We start from the raw sequence: 24498 nt of genomic DNA, 5'->3' as shown, positions 1-24498 counted from the left end.
TACCCCCCCCCCATTTTGACCTTGGGGGCCACAATAACTCATAGAAATGATGACGCCACTGGTTATTACAGTCACCCTGGGACCAATTTAGCTACAGCCAGGAATTATACACACTGAAATATTAATATACAGTCTCAGATTGGGTGCAGGGGAGTGTGAACTGATTGACAATGCAGACAGACATGTGTCACGACATTAGCGTTTAGCTCTTAGCTATTCTGCTTTTCAAAAATACGGATCTAAATGTGCCATTAATTATGCAGCAGATTTCTTGAAATCATAGATGGAAAGAGCTTTGAGCTTTGTCTGTTTTATCAAGCATGAGTAACTAACAGTTTAGTTTCTCTGGCAACTACAGTTCTGTGACACCCACTGCAAATCAATTTTGATCCATACTAAATTGAAGTACATATGTAATGGGTGGTGCCATTAAAAGGAAGCTGTCACAGGAAGTGAAACATATTATTCTTTATAACGTAGGTGTGCTCTAGAACGGCAAGCACCAATTACAATTCATCTAAAGTCTCTTCCATCACAGTTAAAATGCATATCCCCTACTATGGTTCAAGGTTGTAATGTGTAATGACTACAAAATGCTACCATGGCTGAAAAAAATGCCATTTCACTGTTACTCTTATCCATAATCAACCTTACACAGAGCCTGGAGAATCAAGATAGAGACGATCGCACACAGCGATGCTTCCCAAGTTGAACGCCGCCTGCATACATGTATGTGAAGATAACATTCCTTACACATGCAATTACATGTATTCAGGGATTATCTCTGCAGAGCACATACATTGTACGACAGTGCACGAGTGATATTGATGAGGTTTCGCACAGGAAGACAATTCCAACTGATGAACAACATCGCAGCTTCGCCCGAGGATAGTTTATCACCTGCTGAAATCAATTTTCAGACTGGAAACTTTGTGTTCTCTCTGGTCCGACAAACATGTTTGACATGCTGTATTGTTCCCCTGTGATGACACATAACACATCCTCCAGACAATTAATGCCAGCAGAGGTGCAACAGACTGTGTCTTGCATACTAAACGTTGAAGTTCACATGCAGGATACGTCACCATGTCTGGAGTGCCAATTAGATTTTCTGTAGATCGTTTGATGCGTCCTCTCTTAATTATTTTTTGGTAACCGCCTTTAGTGTCTCTGCATGACAACGATACAATAAAATGGCAAGTACATTTATATGATTTTTACTTTTGATGCTGGCAGATCTGAGGTAGATAAGCAAAATGCAAAGGATTTGTGCATTTTTTTCTTCCTCTTCTACCTACCTATTCAAAGCCTAGTTTGAGTTACAGTTTCAAGGAGTACTATATACAACATATCTATAAAAAAAAACTATGATAAACAATACCTGTCCTTGCTTGTACTTCTAATCATGACTCTGTTCACTCCCTGAAATTGTGTGTACAAACCTTGGACTCTCAGAATCTATGTTGTCATCTTAATATTCCAATCAAGCGCTGTTCTAATTTTTTTCCTAATCCAAGAACCAAGGAATAAAATCGGTATGGCCTCATGTACACACTAGTACCGGCCGCTAGTGCCTGGAGCAAAGGAGACCAACTGTCAAGATCTGGTCCAGTCTGGTCACGTTTTGCAGGGACAGTGTAAGCCCAGGCATAAATCACATCCCCATAATGGACAACCACAATTCTTCTCATGTCCATGAATGTCTCGTCGGATTTCAAACTTTAACACCTGCTTGCGCAAGTGGATTCTCCAAAGTTAACACGTTTCTTGGGACTCTGTAATCTTTGTTCCATCCTGCTAAGGTACATGTAGCCTTTCAGCGACAAAAGATGTCAAAATGATGAAGGACTGAAGGTCTCACCAATTCATTTTCTTGTTTGTAGGATATTTCTTTGCAAAAATTCAATGAAAAGATGACAAGGTATACATTCAGTTTCCCATCAGACTATGATTTTAGAGTCATCTTCCAGTTTCTCCCTTCCCTTTATCTATTCCAAAATGGCATTTGTGTGTCAGCACAAAAGTTGTCTATTATGAGCAGGACATATTTCTTCATTCCATCTACCGTACAAAGCTTGTGACTGCCTCGGAGTCCTAGAATGCAGCACTGGGAACAAATCACGGAATTCTCACTTCCAAAGCCCTTAATGCTCCCATTCTTGCTGTTCATCAGGATCCTTCATGCTTCAAAGCAGGCGGAATACGGAGGTATATCCCTGTATCACAGGAGCTGATTACATGCCCAATGCCGGATGAACTTCCACCACCGTGCAGCGAGACTTCATGGGAAGTGGCCACGCCGAGGCTGCGTAATCTGCCGCTCGGCTGGCTGCGTAATCCACAGCAGTCTATTCTCGGCACAGGTGTCTTAGGCTCACACAACAACACGGAGAGGTCTACTTTCACACAAGTGGAGTGAAACGTGCTCGGTCAAAATTGTGGGAAGACAGACAACATTACACAGCTCTAGATATGAAACATGGATTGTAAAATACAGATTATTGTATGAAGTATTTTTCATCCACAAAACAAAAATGCTTTCAAGAAGAATAAAACCTGCTCTGTCCAGAGGTTGTACATACATTTGCGTACCAAAACGGAATTATGAAATATCATATTATGTTATGAAATATTATATCAAAGGTATATGAATATAGCAGATAATGAAACCATTCCTATTACTGGTGTTTCTCTATACGAGAGATGAATGTGCCAAAAGCATTTACTTTCCCTATCTGAGGGGAGGGCGACTAGCATGTATTAAAGTAAATATAACTTGCATTGTGTAAAAGTGATTTATTTTCATAATGTAAGATAATCTCCTACCATTAATGATCTTACCAACACCAGACTGATAACACTGTATCATAACAGCAAAATAATCCACCCATCTTTCAACAAACCTAAACCAACAAGTGAAGTATTATTATTATACGCAAAGCAAACAATATCATATGGCAATAGGCTGATGTGGTTCATAATCATAACAAACACAGAAATCCCTTTGAAGTTCGAACTGAAGAAGCCACAGCACTTTAGGACATGAAGGATTGCTGGGGTTTATGGGATTATGAGAAGAGCTGGATTATTTTGATAAGCTATTTTAGTCCAGACCGCAGTGATGACACAGGCAGACTGACAAAGACAAGTATGCTGGAGATGGAGAGGGGGTCGAGAGGCTTTGAAGATCGTTGAAGAAGCATTGACAATACTGAGTTTCAATGTAAAATGCTGCTGAAACTTGACATGCATTGTACGTATGCTTAATCATGGGCTATGATAACTGATGCACATATAATATAAGGCACATTATTTCATTGTATGCTTGGTGATAATGAAGGAAGGGGCTATATGATTGATAACTGATGCATACACACGTACATACATCTCACAGTATAAAGCACATCATTTCGTTGTTGTTTTACAAAGATATTTTATTGCCCTTTGTAATGTCCATTCTACTATTTTGTACTTGGCAAATGTACAAAAGTCCAAATCATGAAATTCAACTGTTTCAGCAAGTTGCTTTGAATGTAACCCTTAGCTCTTAACCCTTAGAACAGAACCAGATGTTCAGGGTGTGGCACAGATTTGGAGAGTAACTTGAGAGGAACTGTTTCCACTTCTAACCTAAGGTAAAAGCACAGCATTCTTGGCCATCACCTTGAAAGTCCTTCCAATACTTGTTTCTTTAATTTCTAACAATATACAAGATAATACATGTACAGTATGTCAAGTCACTGATTAAGTCTTCTACCTACCTACACTTGGGCGGGTGACTACAAGATTTGAAAGAATTTTCGTTTGAGAGTCAGAAAGTCTCTACAAGTACAAATGTATTTGCAGTGTACAGAACTTGTTAGTTTTGCTGCGGAAACAAGTTATGAGACCCTTCCCTGGTGTATTGTTAGTAAATGTCAGAGTATCACCCTGTTTCAGCTGGCTTTGGTTCCCACGAATCAGGCATTATGGCAGACATTACATCATCAGCCACTGACAGGTGGAAGTAGGTATACACAGTCTAAGGTAGCCATTAGAGAAGCAAGAAGCATTTTCCTGTTTGAAATACATCTAAGTTGTAATTCATGTTCACGGTAGCAAATTTTGCAGCCTGAGAAAAATGGAGGTGTTTGGGGAACTACATTGTACATGTCCAAGGTGGTGGCAGGTGCAGTAAAAAAGAAAGTTGGCATTTGATTTGTTAGTGGTAATGATAAGTTCACAGTACAGAAGGGAGTCACATTGAAGACAAGTCCTGAACATGCACTGTCAAACCTGTTCTAGCGACCATCTCTGCATAAGAACCATTGTAGACACTTTTGACTGGTCCCTTGAAGTTGGATTATCTTTCCCTAATGACACGAGCATCAATAATCAATGTCTATAGTGACGACCTGTCTACTGTGACCATTTTCATCAAGTCCCTTGACTCGAGTGGTCCCAACAGACAGGTTGGACTGTACTGGTTCAGCAACAGTATGCAAATTTGCAAGTCTTTTGGTCTAGACACACTTAACGGACATGTAATTGTATACATGTTCTTTCTGGTCTAAATTAAAGGATTTCGAATGACAGAACTTGTGTTGCACAAACAAGAGGCAACACCTAAAGATCTGAGGGACACGACAAGAAATCCTCTCACGCCACGAAGCTCTAGCGCGTCTGAGCTGATTAACGAGTTGCGTGTTACAACAGATTAACGACTCTAGCCAATGTTCCGGTGATATATGCCACCCGTGGCACACTGACAGTAAAACGCAGGGCCTGGTATGAGTTAACATGGCGTCAAATATTTCGTGTAAACAGAGACTGTTCTTCTAGCATAAATGCGACCTCCTCACACCAACAGAGCTGCGGTGTAGTGCAAGCTCCACTGGCAGACCCCTGTGCCAAAATACCTCCATCCAACCAAACATAACCTACAGTTGGAGACCGAATATCTGTTACACCTGTGCCCTCAACACAAACTTTGCGACTACTCATATTTCTGACAACGAGACTTCTTGTTCAATACATAACTGTTATATGTCAATAATGGGCTTTACACAACAAGCTGCAAACAGAGAAACTATTGATACAAAAGTTGTTTGCTTTCACTAGGGGTGTTTCACAAGGACAAAATGGGCAAGACTACAGAATGGCACATTTTGTCTCACAATCATGAGCTGAAAATCAGTCAAAATAGTAGGGAAAAATCATACTGAGGGCTTGATTTTTACACGGTTCTGTTTCTATAAATTTTACATCTTACCTTATTAATCCTAAGTCGTATCTTATTGTCTGATTATGAAGTTAAAATGAGGATACATGGGAAGGTTGGTCTCAGAGAGAGAGACCACAGCTGCCGTGACCTTTGACATTTGGACCCACCGCCTAGAACAAATATTTACAATGCCAGTTTGTCCTCTTTAGAGTGGAATGCAGTCGGGGAGCTCTGACAAAATGTCCTGTGTTAGTTTGTATGGCATGGAATGGCTGAGGCCGCAAAATTACAAGACATAGACAGAATAGGTCTGGTGACAATGATGTAGAAAATAAATGGAACAGGTCAAGATGTGGAAGAGTCAAAAATAGGAAGTCTGGTATTCAACTATGATGTCAGTTTGCATTAGACAAAATTTATGGTTCTTAGGTAAAGTGAAGAATTGAGAGAAAAGGCATGTCAATGATTGTAATTTTTCTTGCTTTAAATATATCTGAAGTTCTGATGGAACTTTTTTTTAATTCTAGTTGTTGCAACAGTTACAATTTATGGCTATTGAATAAGAACAGAAATTCTAATTCTTTTCACCTGCACAGGTGCTTTTCGTTACAGGTGTTTCACCCACTCACCTGCAAATGTATTTAGACAGGTAGTAAAGGTTCTAACCCTTAAAATCTATGACATCTTAACATAAATATGTCTTTAACCACTCTTTATCTTGACTTCCTTTTTTTCTCATCCAACCCTTGTACTTCAAAACCACTTCCTTGAATACAGGAACACACCGGTACCCAACCCACCCCCTCTGACCAGATAAAATCACATCCAGACACCCTTCCTGGGAACGAAGTGACTACACTAAGCGGAAAGTTTGCCTTGCCATTGTTTATTGCCGGTGGGTTGATGACACACACGTACCTGTACCTCCCCCGCCTACTCTCATACCTGGGGGCTGAGACGGACAAAAGCACACAGAGCCGGCGCAGGGAGGCTAATTACGAAAACCCACAGTGCTTTTGTGGCAAGTCTGGGCTTGCCATGGATGAAATCATTTTAATTTACCCTACTATTTCTTGATTATACAGTACTCAAACCTGTACTAATGACAATCTCTGTGCAAGGTCTAACTGGCCACTGTGGACAATTTCTTGCTGATCTCTTAGTTCATTTTTCCATTGGCCCAAACATAATCATTCTGTCTTAGGAGACAACCTGTCTACTGTGACTTTTTCTGTCAAGTCCCTTGATTGGACACCACAGACATGATTGGACTGTGTATATCAATTGAATGGGGGAGGGGGTTACCCCTAAATTTCTCCAACAGAATTAAGAACAACGAACCACGAGGAGGAAGCATGATAAACCTTATATAATTTTCCCCTGGCACCAACTCTTATATAACAGCGTGGGTTAGAATTAGATCTAAGAGTATTATCAAAGTCACCTGATCTGAAATAAAGTGATAAATTGCTGTGCATTTGAAACCCAACATTTATTCCTGGCTTCAAAGGAGGGAATGTTTCTTGACAGATTGCATACTCAAGTTCAATTTTCTTTTCACCACATGAGGGAGTTAAAAGGGACGCCATGGTTACATGATATTTCGTGACGCAATACATCCATCAGCTACTTAGGTGGTGTGGGCCGGAACCACGCACATCACACGCCTTACGCCCACTGCTGACATCAATGGTCTAATCCAGGGATGTCTGGTTTCATTTCATTGCATCAGGAAATTACACTGTACTTATATAATGGATTTGTTCAAATGTAGGACTATGGATATATTCAAAGTGTTACACACTACAGTGATGCTTTGTCAATAGGATGGACTCATAGAATTCTTGTATCATACAAAAGGTAGAAACTATGTTCATTCATATGGTGGATGTATTTAACTATGGCGACACTTAACCCTTGTCCTGCGGGGCCCATATATATATGGGTTGCACATATAGTACCATCTATATAGTGCCCTGTATATGTGCGATTTGGGGGTGTTTCTCGTGCAACGCATCACACCGCAGCGAAACGCAACGAATGCGGAAGTAACTACGCCGCCGCAGGGCAAAAAAAAGTCAAGGGTCTGTGACCTGATTAAGACATGAAATTATTTGAAAATATTGTGTAAAAATCGCCAGCAGGACAAGGGTTAAGTGATGCTTTGTATGAATTCAATGATAAATTTCATCATTTCATCATTTCAGACAGAAATTTTGTCTTTTTTGTCAGATGATGTTTTGCAGTTTTTCCTCATTCACAACTGTACAAGTGACAAGTTGACAGTACATGTATTTCTCACAATTCCAGTGACAAGCGTGAATAAATTCACCTGTACAGCACAGGTGTTTCTTTCTTGCCTCTCTGGAACAACATACTTGTGTTCAGTGCCATACTCCAACTGAGCTGAGAGAGTGCAGCACCACAAGCATTTCTCTGTCCAAAACATCCCCTCGAGGCAAGTCAAAGGTCTGCTTGCAAAGGAACGAAGGCACAAAAGAACGGAAACTAAAGCACTATCAACAATTCTGCATATGTCAGAAATGACAAAAGCCTTATACCAATATTGTACTTCCAGTTGAGTAGGTTCAGAGGATGCAATCAGACATCACAACATAGGAAATATTTGGACAGGAGATGACAAAGGAATGGGGCATAAGCCTTTCAATCCATCATTACTGAGCAAAACAGTGTTTAGAAGAACTCAGACAATACCACCAGTGGTACCATTATGTGCTGAAAGTGCCCTGGTATTTCTGGACCTGTGCTACAGTTTTCAGTAGAGTTACAAAAATAGCATAGGCATTGAAGTCTTCACATATTTCTAGAACAATAAAAGACAAAAGATGCCATACGTGTATATTGTTAGTATTCACCAACTTTTGAAAATAGAATTACAATGCAAATATTTACTCTAAAAATCCTAATGCTTACTTTATACATTATGGCAATTTCAATCATTATATAGATAATCTGTTGGTATGCATCAGTAATGAAACCGGAAAGTTGAGCTTTCAACAAAGATCTATAGTATATGTAGTAACTCTCTATTATTCTTGTTCACTTTTTTGCAAGTTGTTAATAGAAGCATCATTACACACTGCTTTTAACCACAATTATGCCACAAATGTGCCCCGTGTGTCAGCAAAAGGGAGGGCAAACACTGGCCCGAGCTCCGCAAACAATCCTCCACACACTCGGGAAATTCTATGGACTCTGTGCCTTTTTTCCTAGAGTATTTGCTGTGCAGCTATCTGTGTATGGACTTTCAATGAGGTCGTTTGAATGAACGGACAATTTCTCCGCGAGTGTTTGCACTGGAGGGACTGCGAAGGCTAGACGTGTTCCGAGCGGGACACCGGTTAATGTACATGTAATATGTGGCCTGCGTGTCGCGTCCTTTCTTCTTCGGATTATGCAGACAAGAATTCAGTGTTCTCTGCAACAGAACAAGGCATCCGGAGCATTTCCTTTGCTAAAACAATTGCAGATCTACTTGCCAAAGGCATGTAGCACCTCCGACCTATTCATGTGAGGAAGATTTATTACACCGTGTTTCCGGACATGCAACACCTCTCGAAATTGAACTGTTGAAGTCTGCACCTGCTCAAAAAACGCTTTCTTTTCAAGATCCCTCAAACTGCCCCGCTTTTCATGAACAGCGTCGATCTCAAGGTTTTCTCGGCGACCATAACAGATAAATGGATGGATAAACTTGACATACAGTACTTCACTCTAACGTCATTCCTTTGTAGACTTTTGATAGCTATCGCGGCAAGCTAGACAAGCTTTTCTCGCGTCTGATTTTACTAAAAGCCCATCGTCCTTGACGACAGAACACTTCAGACATTTTTCCTACCGATGCACAAAGGGAGGTGAGAGGGAGGGGAGGGCTCGAGGCGGTCGATTTAGTCTCCCATTACTCTTGGGAGCTGTCCGGAGCGAGCAGGGAGCGTCCGGCCCTTCCAGTTGACCTGCCTGCGTGAATAGCCCACCACGGGGTGTCAGCAGGGCGGCCGGACAATACTGGTGTCCCTTCCCATCCATCAACTCAGACAGCCTGCCACCATGCCAGTGCGGTCAGCCCTCGCTCGTGGTTAATTGGCCGAACTACTGACCATTTACGCCTTGCCTCAACAGCTCCAAGCGGATGTTGCCTGGGGTAGACAAATGTAAGACTGGCAAACAGCCCTCTACCCCAACCTGTTGCAGAGTATTGACTATCTTCAGACTATTATAATATAAACAGGGACAGAGATAGTGGCAGAAACACCATTTTTTAAAGAAGTGACCCTCCCTATAACAGTGGATGTTAGCAGACACTAGGTACTTTTTCTACTCTACTCAAATTTGCTTTGAACCCCCCAAAAACTGATATTTGAACCAGTACGTGCCTACTACATGGTAGTGCCACACAGGCAAGACAGGATAATCTGATAAAACCCCACAAGCCAGACTATTTGGAAGAAAAGTTGTATCTGTTTGTAAATCATGGCTGGCAGCAGGATCAGTGTGTCTGTCTCCTTTCACTTTCTCAGATTCCAAGAAAGAGCAGGAAGGATATCGGAAGGAAGGAAGGGGGAGGGGGGTATCCCAATTTATGTCGCAGTAACAGTAAAACTTTTCCTCACAATTAAAAAAATCTATATCGCATGAGGATGTGATACTACCGGTAAAACTGGATCAAAGGGCACACGAGGCTAGACAATGATGTGTAGTAAACATAGTGTTCCTGTCTCCTAGAGGAATCAAAGTGGAATTAAAGTTTACTCCGAGACATTGACCTTTAGAAATTGTTCTGTAAAACTCCCTGTCAAACGTGCAACACAGATTTCAGCTCAAACAGGTTGACAAAATCTCAGATTTTTTTTACTTCAATCTCCTTTCACAATCAGAGGGGAGGGCACTCTAATACCCAAGCAGATATTGGGGTGGGCAATTCTTATGGGGGCCTGCATGGGGGGTCCCGACAACGCTCTACGCTAAATTATGAGAGCTGGCTACCTCAGGAATCCTCTCGATTACGCTTTACGATAAATTCCAAGTGGCTACAACGCACTACGTAGAATTAAAAAGGCGAATATCCTCTACGCAAAATACGCCAATTACCCTCTACGTTGAATTAGAGCGGTTCGTCTACGCTCTACGTAGAATCAAAACGGCCGATTACGCTCTACGGAAAAGGGCATGTGGGCCCCTTCTTATGTTTTCAGACTGGCCAGCTTTTCTGACCCAAACATCTGCAGGTTACTATAGACCTGTCAGATGAGTATACAATTATCCACACCAACATCTGCTTGGAAATTAGCTTGGAAGGCCTGTGTTATAAGTACTAATCTCCAAGCTGATCCTGTGGTGGCAAAACCATATCCATTGGCCAGTGGAGTGTCCATTAGCCACCTTAGGATCTGCTTGGAGATTACCTCTGGACTCAATAAAGATACAGGGCCAGTAATGAGTACAACCAGACAAGTGGTAAAGGAATTTGTCACTTCATTACAGAGATGGACACTTGGAGGCTCCCCTTTCTGCGCATGTGGGTCAGACATGGCACTGTCTTGGTCTGGGATCTGGCTTCAATTTTTGTCACACTTTAGTTTACAGACAAACTGACCAAACATGTTGTGTCAGAGAAGAGGGGTGGGGGTGGGGGGTCCTGCACAGTAATAAAGCACACAGGTGCAAGTAATCTTGGCTTCTCACTGTTCATATCTTCACTTCTATGAATTAACTGAATCAGCAGTTTCTGTGTCTGAAGTTCAATACAGTACTCTATCTCCAAGCAGAGGTTGACGTATTCTTCTGATTGTCCTACTTTCTGACAGCTAAAAGACTTGGCTGTCCAGAAAACAAGGCAATCAGAGGAAGTTTAATGATCTACCTCTTCAACTTCTGCTTAGAGACATGATATTAAATACATGTGTTTCTCCTAGAAACAACAACCTTGTAACAAAAGGGTCAAGGGATGGAGGGGAAGGTTATGGTAGGGTACGGATCAGAATGATTACAGAACTGTAAGTCTAACACTGTAATTGCCCATATGTCATGATCCACTTTTGTACACAGATTTTATGGTGTGTCAAATGGTTTGTAAATGATTCATACTGTATGTGGGAATGTGACAGTGCTACAGGTGGTTTAAGTTACAAGTACAACTCATGGCAAATTGGCTTTTGTACATTCATTCGCCAACCAAACATCCACATCTATGACAAAACAAAATACAGGTAAACAAACACCTACATGATTCAGTTGCATGTCAGAGTCATTCACAAGTCATTCACCCCGCCCCTCACCCATACAAAATTAAGCCAGAGAACTGTGAAATTAACCTGAGATAATTGTTCCACCTTAACACAATTTTTTCCCAACAAATGTCGAGTTCACACACTTGTGTAACACGGAACACAATTCAATGACGACAAAAAAACCTTCAAGCCGTCTTGATTAAAAAAAACTGATGAAATTCTTTTACTTCAATGTTAGGTAAACAGATGGCAGCAGTATCACTATGCAATCTTTTTCAAAATAAATTTGATTTAATGCATGAATGGGTGTAAGAATTAGGCCAGGAATGTGCATGGGGAATTTACATTATACACTCTAACAAGACCAGGGACTTGGTGAAAAGAACCGAGCACAAAAGGCTTGTCCCACTTTTTGTTGATTCTACTTTTGTTAAGTTTCTTTAAGTTCCTCTCGCCAAACCTGATCCTGATTCAATCCGGCACCGAAAACAACAAACTGGAACATTCTGGTAATTACCAGTCCTCACTAGTCAAGGTCAGCACAGCGAAGGTCACCTGAAAAGGTCAAAGTTCGCTCTAAGGTCTCCGGGTCTATTGTAACTCCCCTCAGACAGTCTGCAGTTAGGAGTGACAATAAAGAAGGCTGAATGTACCACCCAGATGTTCTGCTCTTGTCTAATTACTTCACCATTAAGGAAAGGCCAGGTAACAAAACACCAGGGGAAAGGGGAGAAATCCTGAAACTGCCGAAACAATCTTCCTCTTTGCTCCCCTTTGTCAGTGTTACAATCCCGTCTGGGCATGTCGGCGGAACTGTGTCGTTCCGATGGCGTGAGCTCCATTGTTCTGGAGGTAAAACCTTTGTAACGCAATATGACTTGTAGTTATTCTCCCTTTGTTTGCCCTTCCACTGCAAGGCAAAGATCTCAGGACACAATTCATTAACCGTCTGGTTCAGGGACTTGATGAGACCGAGTGGCCGTCTTGTTTCTTCTCCCCAACCTTAACTCTAAACAAACAACGCAGTTCGGACAATTTTTCTTCAATCTTCTTTTATCAACACCTGTAATCAAATTTCCTAATTTGGACATCCTAGAGGACCGATTCTGGAGTTACAAACAATGCACAGCTTCAGACCCATACAGTATACTTGTGCTTCGTGTTTTTTAATCACTTCTTTAAAAATTTGACATTCCATCACAAATTCTTGCATAAAAGCTACATAATTGATTTGTCAGGTCATTCAAAATGCTGTTCTTGGCCATTTTGAGTGACTGAATGCATGAATTCTAACTACAGTTGTGAAGAAAACTGCCTGTTAAGCCAAAATATTTCAGTAAATGTCCTTCACGTTCAACTTCCTCTACTAGTACTTGGCTTTATAATGAAGAAACTACCCTGTCAGTGTGCAAATATTGTTGCACCAGCCTCATAAGGGTTAGACTGCTCAACTCTCCCTACCCACCAGTTGCTAAGCAACCAGACAGACTCCGCAAATTAGGTCATATGCAAACAAGAGATCAGCTTGTTCGCTTTTTATTGGGAAACAATCAACCCAAAACCTGTTCCGACAGAAAACACAATTTCAAACACTGTGGTTGATGTTACCTTACATTTGTCAAAATTCTTTTATCAGAATCTTTGTGCCGTTACACATGTAAATATGCTGACTATACAAGTCTGGTATACTCTGCGACTATTGAAATACCAGCCATCAATCCTAAAGCATTTTATTTGCATTGTAAATCACAATACAATCTTCACAAAGCAAATAGCAATTAAGGACAGTTTAGTCTAAACGTTGTCAACAAAAATATTTGTGTGCTCGGTATTGGCTTCTCTGAAAACTTTTGTGTATGTGGGCATCAATAATGAAAATGCTGAAATGCTGACATGGGTTTCGTGCTAGTGAGTCATTTTGTGCTTCGCTGCAGTGTCTGTTAAAATTTGATAAGTTCCCAAAGGATACATGACCTGATAACACCCCCCCCCCCAGTTTACCACATGCTCAAGGTGGCAGCCATAAATGATGTAAGACACAAAATAACAGGTCTCGAAATACTTAAGTTTCCACTCCCTTCTTAATTCAGCATTTTATGTAATACATGTACAATGCAGGTTGAAACAGTCAGTATAGCAAACAAATACATGTACTGATTGCTCCTGTAATCACATGTGCTTCTTTACCCAATGCATGGACCAGTGCAGATTTACCATTGATTGAGTAGGCATTAGCCTCCAATTTTACTTGCACTAAGTTGACTAACCTGCATTTCGAGCTCTGTTATAACTAACTCTACCATGGGAATGGCTTCCATATGGTAGCTTTTGCTGAGTAGCTAAAACCTGATTGATGTTCAGATTCCATTAATAATGTTGGATTTTTGTACTGCTATCCCAGAAGGATAAACCATACAATCCCTTGGGATGAGCCTAATAGCCAGTGCATACATTTACACATTCAAGCAGTCATGTAAAATACATATTTGCAAAACACACATTTGGTCACTTTGAGGACACTGATGAGAAAATCATAAAAAGTCTATTCTCTATTTCAGCGTTATGGGTTTGTGGGTACCTGATTGTTTACGGATATGCATGGCTAAAACTTCTGCTTCAGTGCTTTAGTAAGTCAAATTTAAGTTCCTAATTTGGTTATTTATGCTAAGGTTCAGTCTAGAAAACACATACTTTATTTTTACACATGATCAGAAAGAAAACTTTATTTTGAAACATAATTTTTAAACTAATTTTTACTTTTTCAAACTGAGAAATGCCTATCAACAGATCTACCTCATGAATCATAATCTAGAACATTTAATACCAGCATGTCAAGGCTCATTTCCATCTTCATCCATAACACTATCATGCAGCCTTGTAATCTATCAAAATATCTAATCCTGAAATTCTATCAGGGATTATCAGAAAGCCTTGGATCCTGTGGAACACTTGTGCACCATGCATACAAGCTGTTCTAACCAGATAGCTCACACCTTGACACTAAAAGCCCCCCCCCCTTCCCCAGGACTTGGGAAATGGTTTATTCATGAACAGAACCTATTGTGGCTTTTCACACTTGCAGATAGCAATTCACAAAGGGAAGTGACCATCTGACCAGCATTAACAGTCAATGAATCGCACCTCCAGGCTATTTTAAATTTGATTTAAATTTGCATGTACTGTGAGTGCTGGTATCTTGCATTTCTAGAGGGTTAAGAGGGCTTTATTCTTCGAGTGATACAATCGTAGCCAATTTACCACACCTTTCCATATGAATCATTGTCTGTGGCTGATTACCCCTCTTCTCTCTAAATCATCAGTATTTATCCTTTAATCCTACACCTCTCCACTTTAAATGCTACTGTGAGTCATCGTTAATCATCAATGGCATTTTCTACTAATGCATAGATAAGTGAAACAGTGGTTCTTCAAACGTGCAAGTCAAACTTTCCAGCGAAAATAAAGAGGCAGCAGCAGCTTAGCAGTTTAGCTTATGAAGCTTTCAATACTTCTTTCAAAGCACAGTTGTATGTTTCAAAATGTCTCGTGCCTTTACTCTGTATGAACATTAGTACATGTGTATTATGTTCTTGGAAAGAACCACTGGTAGTGGTACTGGCCTTAGTTGAACTACAGGCCAACAGGACTCTACTCTAGATTGTCATTTGTATCAATAGTAAGGACCTCCAACCCTTACTGTTCAGTCACAATTAAAGAACAGTTCCGTTTCAGTCATCCAGAGGTTTGTTCCAGATTTTTCCCAGGGTTTTTCTTACAGAACGTGTCCAGTAGCACCTCTGATGGAGCTCCCCTGTGAGACAGGACAGGTGGAGGGGTTGGCCTACTGTGCTAATTAATCCCCGGCTTTAATAATATCCTGTCTCTTCTGATAATGGGAGGTAACAGAAATGGCACCACCTGCATCAAACCAGGAGCCACACACCACTCCAGGGATATGGAGGAAAAAATGAAAACTTTCATAAAGGCTTAAAAATAGCCACCAAATTTTGGCAATGCAGATGAAAAAGTCTAGTTGATTCTTTACACATTCACAACCAAACAGAAATGGAATTTGCTTCACGACAAAAGTTAGAGTTGATCTGGTTTGAGGGCCGTAATGTCCACCAAGCTGCAGATGACATTTCAACAGGACATGGAATATGTTTTATTAATTGTACATACCTAATCACCCCATGTCACAAGGGGTTTACTTAGAAAAATGACGCCAGAGATCACAAATATTTAGTTTGGTCCAGAGTCATTGGAGAAACCAGGTGATGACATATCAATGAAGTGTGGTCAGAATTTCCAACTCTGCATTTTTACCCATGCTGCTAGCTTTGCTGTCAGTATCATACATCTTTTGAATGGCAGCCATAAGATGCATTTCAAGATCATACAAGACAAACTTTGTAAGTTTGAACTGAAATGTGCTTGGAATAATAATAAACTAGTATGCTAGCGCACTGTCAGTGTCACAACAAGCGGCAAGCTTTCATCATGTCAGGAATTCTACGGAATGTCCCACAAAGGTGGAGTTTCCGTCTGTTTGGGATTCACCCACTTCCGACCAGAGAAGGACACTGGCGATGACCAAATCCCTTCCCAAAATTCCGATGCTCATCTCCGGCCTGATGAAGGAAGATGTCCACTTCCTAATTTACTTTTCCAGAAATTACTACTGAAGCCAGCAGTTAGGGGGAAATCGATTCTGTCTGGCAATCCAACTGTAAAGCTAATATTTCACTACCAGGGTAATCCTATTTATGCTTGTCAGGTTAAGGGGATTCACATGTTTGTAACCAGCTTGTAGCATTATTAATTAACCTTCTCCCTGCTGGGGGAGGCTTTTGGCACCAAATTGGTACAGGTTATAGGGTTGGGCAGAAGGGGGAAGGTTAACCATACAGTCATGTTTTTCCAAATATGGGATTTTTTTCCCAAAAATATAAGATTTACTCTAACTGAAAAATATCTTTAGAATAATTTTTTTTTTGCACTTTCTAACCTGCAGCATTTGTTAGCTTGATTGATTACCAGTTGCAGAGATTTTTCATTGTTGCACATGAACAGGTGACAACGGCAACACTTGTTCATATCTATCATAATACAGAACTCTACAGTCCATGCGAAATTCAACATGTACTGGACTAAGAACACTACACAAACATCATGAACAACATTTCATTTCATTTACGTATACATAGAGTCATAATAGACATCTAATGTACACTAGTACTTCCTATGGCTTCTTAGTAATTCACCACTAATTGTAATTTAATAACCTATTCAAGATTCAATAAAGTACTCTTGTACTACTCTCACTCAGCAATACAGGAAGGAGAGTTGGACATGTAAACCCTTTCCTCTCAGAAAAAGAATGTTTACGTTCTGTGACAACTAGAACACTATATAAAATATGCCTGATTTGTATTATGTGTGTAACCCACATAAAAGCTACCTCTATTTACGCATTTGAATGAGCATTGAAACCATTCTTACTGCATATTGCATTGTATATTGTCCAGTTTCCAGGGCTAGCCCTTTGCTTTATACCCGGTAATTTAGCCTCTGGCTAGTTGGACAGTCCTGGCTGTGTGTCATTTTATACAGCCTAACAAATCAAATAAATCAAAATCTAAAACAGCATGTAAATGACTCAACAAGGAAGCATGTCCTAACCTATTGTGTGACCTTTCAAAACAGCTAACCAGTCTACCATATGAGTCAGGTTTGATAATTTGGAACACTCCTACACTAGCTCTCACTCAGACACAAACAAGAGCAGCACTCAGAAACTGTGCAGCTTTTCCATTCATATGTTTTCCATCCCACTGCCCAGACATTTTTGCCTGCAGCGAAATGCGCCGGTATGAACGCCAAATGTCGTGGGCAGACATATTGTTCCATTTTGGTCAGAGGTAAAGCGGATTCCTTCAGGCATTTCAGGGGGCGAACCAGTTGTTACATTCGTCATGAAAAAAAAGTCCTTTCATTCTACTTATGCAGTTCTAAACCAAACATCAGTGTCACAAATGTTTAAATGTTGGAATAAACATCACGGGCCCAAATTACCAACTTTATCATTCTGAATGAGTAAACAATACATGTAAAATTGACCTGGTTTGTCTGTGTCACTATATCTGTATCTTCATCTGAACCTATATAAATCAACTGGTAGAACCACCATGTGTAACACACAACCATGCACACAAGCTTTATAATATACTGTATGATACAGTGACAGAACATTCAAGAAGTCACATGAACAGAGGTTGATCACCTATCACCAAACCAGTAATACTGAACATATTTCGTATTTCCCAACATATTCAGGATTTTAATAACCACACACTCACAATCACATTTCCCTTCCTTCCCTCAACGTATCTAGTGGTCGATCCCCTGGAACACCCATCATGCCCATGTTGATGTTACTAGCTGAGTGAAATTGCAGGCTTCCAACCAGTTGATCCCCACTCTGACAAATGGACCACGACTGCCCAATGAGCTAAGCAGACCTGTTTAATTTCCACTGCCCACAGGTTCAATTTTCTCCATTATCCACTCCCTCATACCACCCCTGACAACTGATGACAGCAACATTCCCAACTAAAAAGCAAAAAAAAAAAACACCAACTATGCAGAAGTGGGTTAATGTATGAGTAATGCAGTCTCTACCAGACTGACAACACGGATACAAAAACAGTAAAATTTAGCAGGAGAGCAATTTTGGGAGAATAATTGGCCACCGTAGAGTTTATTTACCCTTGCCGCTCCTAGAGAATATTAGAGAGAAATGAAATCCTTATGGTAGACCCACTCCCCTGGCTAGCTGACCCTGTTTTTGCCAAATTTTACAATCCAAACCCTGTAGCCATGCCTGTTGGAGGGGTGATGCTGAATCAACTGGACATTCAGACAATAACCACTGACTTCCCCAACTCCTCCCCTTCATTACCATGCTACCAGTCAGTAGCCTGCACCTCTCTCCTGGGAGGCAGACACAGAGGGACCAGCAGCTGCTACAAACTACAGATGTTAACTCAAGATAAAGCTCTGCTACTCCAGGAGAGAAACACGGGGTCTCCAACATAACCTCTCTGCTTATACGTGTTCAGCTACATGGTGACAACATGCAACATCCGGATTACAAAGCTATACAACGAGCAGAGCTTTGAACCATGGTGACTTTTTTTTCCTTCCGAAGTTCCTTCCTTTTTTAATTCAAGCCTTACATCTACATCCGACCTCCCAAAGGAGACTGTTTTGTTTTGTTACAGCACCTCTTTTTTTTTCCAGAACAGAGAATAATAAAAGATTATTGCACAACCAAATAACACAGGAACGGTCCCTTTTCCCTAACTATCAACACATTGCCAGTTGGCAAGCATATCCTTGTCATTAGCAAAGGGAAGAAATCCTTGTGTTTAGACTTGTGAATTACAGAACACGCTTGGGACTTTCTAAAGGGGTAAAAGCGCATGTCCTGTGGTTTGTATGTCACCACATACAGCTGTCATCATCTCACATTGTTATCTCCAAAATCCCCATACAGTGCGACAATGAACTTCAAAAGTGTGGGTCGGGAAACTTCACACATGTGCTCCTATCAACTCCCTATTACTGGCACCAAGCCTTGAAATATTCCCAGGCACAGATTACAGTAACTCTCCTAAGATGTCAGATTTCCTTAAGGAGGATAGCTCGCACTAATCCCCGGGCGTTGTTCCACTGCAGTAGAACTGTATTTCTAAGAACTCAACGACCTTTGAACCTAATTTGAAAACAACTGCTACCGGGCAAATTTTTCGCATGGGGGTCTCCATGCATACAGTATGTCTCCATATGGCGCATTCTGTGGTCAAAAACGTCAACACCATCAAACACTGACAGCCATTACAATAAGAAAACCAAAGCACAACAGAGCAGAAGCCCAAGCATAAAACATGAAGTACATTTACTCTATACAAATGTGCAATACCACATTGGACACACTGGATGCTTCAGGGGTCCCCTGTTGCCTTTACTTGGTCTCTAGTGACTAGCTATAAAAATAGCTGAGTGTCCATTCCACATATCTCTCTATTCCTGATGTTTAAATACAAGTTTAGGGGGTTCTAGGTTTTCATCTTTTATAAGGATAAAAAGCTAGTGACGAAAGCTGACATGGTGGTACATTGAGTTGGGTTACAAATGGGAGTTCATGGTTATTTTTGGTCTGTCAAACACTACAGAATTAGTTCCAGGCTTCGGTCCTAAAAATGGTCAAGCTCCAAGTCTGCATGTAGGTCATTGCCATGACTACAAGTCACTTGTTTTGTTTTCACACATTTCAATACCCCCCCCCCGAGTTCAGTCTTTAGTTAATAGAATAAAAAAATTAATTTTTGTACTGTGTTATTAATACATCATGACAATCATTTTCTTCCTTACACAAAAAGTATGGGTATTATATAATGTCCTTGCATGAAGGGACATGCCACAGAGTGCTAAAAAAAACATTGCAATGAAAAACAAACAATTGGTTAAAAATAATGAGCTAATCCTTCCTCTTCAGACACACTTGAAGCCATGTCCCCTCATCACTATGCCTTCCAAAATATGTTGCTACAACGTGAGGAAAATTTGGAGCATCCCCAATCAAGATGTCCAAATATTTTGAAACTCTTCTCTGTTTACCTTACATGAACTCCAGTACGGCACAGTTGCAAGCCTTCCTGTAAATTGCAGTTGAATTTTTTTATTTACATTCAGAAACTGTTATTAGGGTACCAGAAGCCATAGGAACTTTAAAAGCCACATATGGACACCATCTAATGAGCTCCAGGAATAGTTATACCCCCCTCCCCTGCCCACATTTGTTGACCTGTTTTAATTGTGTGGATCACACCCCTATCACAACATTTGTTTTCACCACCAGGGTGACCACCCCTCATTCCTGCTAATTAACGAAATTCATGAAAGACAAAAGGAGGGTGAAAAGATAAAAGCCTCGTCAATTATACCCTTCAAACTAAATCTACACACTGGATATTGTTTGACAAATTCCTATAGTATATAAAAGGACCAGACTATCTTCTAAATCTCCCTGAATCATACTTAAACCTTCCCTCAAGCTGTTTCGTCATTCCAGACTAAAAATTAAGAGGAATTTTCTAATCACATCCTTTTAAAAGATTGCCTATCTCGTGTACAGACTTCAGGGAGTTGAGGGTGACTTCAAAAGACTTTGTAAAGTGCATTCTCTTTGTTTCAAAGTGCTTCCCTTATGATACATTCAAAGAACTTTTAATGACACTGGGTTCATTGGAACATCCCCCTTGCACATGCTTTCCAAACTGAAGAAATCTGGCGACTATAACAAGAGCCCGATCAAAGAAATACACGAAATAAAGCACATATGGCCTGGCTGTGGTCTAATGGCACTTCCAGTGCCCCCAGGAGTCCTAGGCTACAAAAAAACTTCCAACCCTTTGTCATGCAAGTGAGTCTCATGCTCCGAGCTATGAAGTCTGCCTCTGATAAGAGTTGGAGCTTAACCATTGCTGGCAGCAAGAGAAAAACCACAATGCAAAGTATGAGATGTGGGGTACGATAAGTTTTTCGGGATATTTTCCAGCTGTGACAAGAATAGGTCGGTAGGACATGCTTCCATATTTTCACACCTGGATTTCATGATTATCAACAATGGTGCAAAAGCAGCTTACCACAAATGTCCTTTTACCAGGCTTGTGACAAAAGAGTACAATAGAAGAAAAAATTCAAGCCAAAAGATAGGATTTTTGAGATTAAATTTTGTCTTTGTCTGGAAACATTGGCTAAAAACCCTCCCCATGGTTTAGAATTGAAGTAACGGTTCACACCTGCTGCTATAATCATAACATTTTAACGCCCTAGCCCCATTTCTAACAACTTCGCAGATTCCATTTTCGAGCTTCCGAGTCACGAAAGCTTCGATCCAGGGCGACCGCGGCATTCAGTCGCATTCCTGCGACAACATGCTATGACCTGGTATGTTACGTCCAAATATTTCTATCATGGCTGTACCTTTTTGGCTCAAATTGGCCAAGTATCAACCGTACTCTGGTCTGGCCGCGTGACTACCATGGAATGTCCCTCAAGTGCTGGCACAAGGCCATCTTTAGCATTACAGGCTCAACCCCACAGATTTTAAGTACAGGATACTGAGTGGTAACTTTAATTTGGAGCCCAGTACAACTTCTCCTAAGTGAACCTCCCATCTCTTACCCCATCCACTTATCTAAATGAAACTTTTGTTTCGCCTAATGAGATTTACAGCCCTGATCAACAGGTATCGTTGGTTCTTACAACCTCTGTCAATCAGGGCGGATGGAGGGCAACAATTTTCATTACAGAACTCATCTGTTTCATCAACAATTCTTAGCGTGTTGCCTGGGCATACCTGTAATTTGAGCAACTCTAAATCATTTCCTCCGACACTTAGATTACAGGGTTGTCCCTTGCTCACCCTCCCAAATTGCCATAGGTGTAAAAGCACCTCTTTTGTACCTTTCCATTCAGGAACAGCTTAATTTCCTAATACACATAAGCAGTGCATATGAATGGCAAATGTTGGACAAGCTCGTTTTTGTTATCTCGGTCACAGATCTGACTGATCTTTCCTCCTGGTTATTCAGGTTATATAGGGCATCCCGAGAAGTTTGGTATACAAGCCAGGCGGTACCAACGCAAATAATAGGCCCCGATTTAACGCTGGGATTATTTGGGGGGAGGGATGAACCTTTAATCACTGCAGAAGGCACAATTCCAGTTAGAGTTGTGTTGTGGGGTGTCTCCATGTGTCAGTTTGGCAGACTGGGCAGTTAGAAGGTGGAAGCACCAGTCATGCACACGCCAAAACACAAATATTTTTACCACCTCTCTGGACTGAATGGGGGGAAACTCAATACACCATACACAAGCAGACTTCTTTCAGCTGAAGCCCTCTCCACATTGGCAGACTGGCTCCAGTTGCCCCCACACACAACAGGACAGTTTGCCCCCTCCTTTTAACCAAATCCCCTGTCAAATTAATCCCGCTCTGTGGATGGTTCATTCAGAAGGTTGGGGTCTTAGGCTGGGCCGACTGGTCTTGTTTTGAAGCTAAACAAAAGCATACTCCTCCCTGCACAAACTTGGGTTTCTTTCTCCTCAGGGTCCCGAGTTCTGATGCTATGGAGTCGGGTTACACCATGGGGGTAGCCAAGCCGGGCAGGGGAACACGTTCTAGACCACCCGGGACTACTAGTCTAGCTAGCCGGGGATAGCCCTCGCTGTATCTCAACTGTGATCTCCAAACTCTCCTTTGCTTATCTCTTCAACTGCTGAGTTTAGAAAGCTACAACTAGGCTAATTAGGTGGACTTTGATTCGGTAGATTTTCGGGCTCGAGGGTGTGAGGACCGGGGTGACCTGGGGTCGGCCTTGCCCACTTCTTTCTTCCTCCGGACCACATTCCGTTTTATTGATTTTACAAAGCCTTTCTGTGTTGGGTCTTGTTATGCTATACCGTCTGTCCCACCTCTGACAAGAAAGGAGAAACACAGGAGGCGTGGGGAGGGGGGCAGCCTGTCTCGAAAACCTCTCGAATCTCAAGTTTTACTTTGACACCCCCTTCAATCACGTGAAAAATAGAAATGTTTACACTCTAGCTCTTTCACACATCAACACCCACCAAAGCACAAAGTCAAACTCTCGCCTAGATCAACGTTTCCGAGCAAATCCGGCTGATATTTCTCTCCACAAATCCTGTTAAAAGTTTCCAAGGCGAGGACAACAGACAAAAAGAAGGGGTGGCATGGAGGGTTCTTCAAGACATACTGTGTTCACTCCCGTAAAATCTAAGAAGTGAAGCAAAAGCACCTCCAGAAAAGTTGCTCATGGGGAGAATTTTCCTACGTATCTCGGATTTCGTGCGTGTCTTATTGTTTGTATTATTAAAGACGTTAGATAAGAAAAGGTGTGTTTGTGAAACTGACCTTTCACGGCGGACTCTGCGTGGATGAGGTTATCCAGGGTGACTCGGATCAGGCTGGATGTCAGCTCGAACTCGTCCGGAGGGCCCGCCGGCTTCTTGTCCAAGAGAAAGATCCGCGTGTCGCCCTGGTCCACCTCGTTGTCGCAGATGTGGGGATCCCCGAAGCCGCCCACCATGACTTCCGCGACGCCCCTGCTCGGGTCCCGGAGCGGCTGGACTCGGTTGGCGGTGGGGATCTCGTTCGTTCCTTTCATAACCCTCCAGACTCGGACTTTCGCTTTGTACTTCCCGTCGGGGTAGCCGTTCATCTTCTGCTCGACCGTGCCGGTGACGATGGCGGTGGCCCGTCGCACGCGCTTCATCAGGTTGTCTTCATGGCACTGCCGGTTCGACCGCAGCGGAGCGTCCCCGTCCAGTCCCTCGGCCCCCCTGGCCAAGAAGGCCGCTAGCAGCACAGCTGACAACCCGAGCAAACCCCGATACATTTTGAAACAATCCGAACAAATTACACAAACAGAAGTTTTCTCTGAAAAAATTATAAGAACCTAGGAAAAACCCTGTCCCTTCCTCGACTTGTTTGCAGAACTTGGTCCAGGTTTTCTTGGTCCCTTGATTGATCCGGTCCGTCAAATGGGAATCGAACCAGAAACCTCACGTTCGGCCAGTGCACTAGTGGAGGTCCCGCCAACTGTTACACTGTACAGCCAGATTTTAAACGCTCCCCTCCGATACTAGCGCCAGGCAGATTGAGTCCGATACGCCGAGATTTAGATCCGAAGCATGCAGACGTTTCTGCCTGGCGAAAACAAAGGTAGAATCAGGAATTCACCTCCACCTACTTGAGTGTACACATGCACCTCCTGGTCGCCAGGCTAAATGAAATGTGCAAGAATGAAATCGAGTGGGGAGCGGGCTAAGGAATCTGCGGGGGTCGCTATAGTTTAATCTCTCCCCAGAGAGCTTTCTTTAGCTATACACAGCCCCAAACTCCGAAACAGCAACTACATTGAGTTTCTGTAAAATCAGATATAATTTTTGTCCACAAAT

The 24498-nt window shown here is 41.7% G+C and overlaps 1 protein-coding gene across 11 annotated transcripts in view; it reads right to left on the bottom strand.

Moving 5' to 3' along the window:
- LOC109479912 (agrin-like) overlaps positions 1–24327 on the bottom strand; it is a 119947-nt gene extending 95620 nt beyond the window's left edge. For all 11 annotated transcript variants that reach the window (XM_019781960.1, XM_019781962.1, XM_019781963.1 and 8 more), the window contains exon 1: positions 23453–24327. In XM_019781960.1, coding sequence (XP_019637519.1) covers positions 23453–23936 — 484 coding nt within the window. In that variant the 5' untranslated portion in view covers positions 23937–24327. The remainder of the gene's footprint in view (positions 1–23452) is intronic.
- Between the last annotated feature and the right edge of the window lie 171 nt (positions 24328–24498).

This window comes from Branchiostoma belcheri, unplaced genomic scaffold (genome assembly GCF_001625305.1).
Source record: "Branchiostoma belcheri isolate BF01 breed outbred unplaced genomic scaffold, Haploidv18h27 scaffold5, whole genome shotgun sequence".
NCBI classification, from domain to species: Eukaryota; Metazoa; Chordata; class Leptocardii; order Amphioxiformes; family Branchiostomatidae; genus Branchiostoma; species Branchiostoma belcheri.
This window is presented reverse-complemented; position numbering and strand designations above follow the sequence as displayed.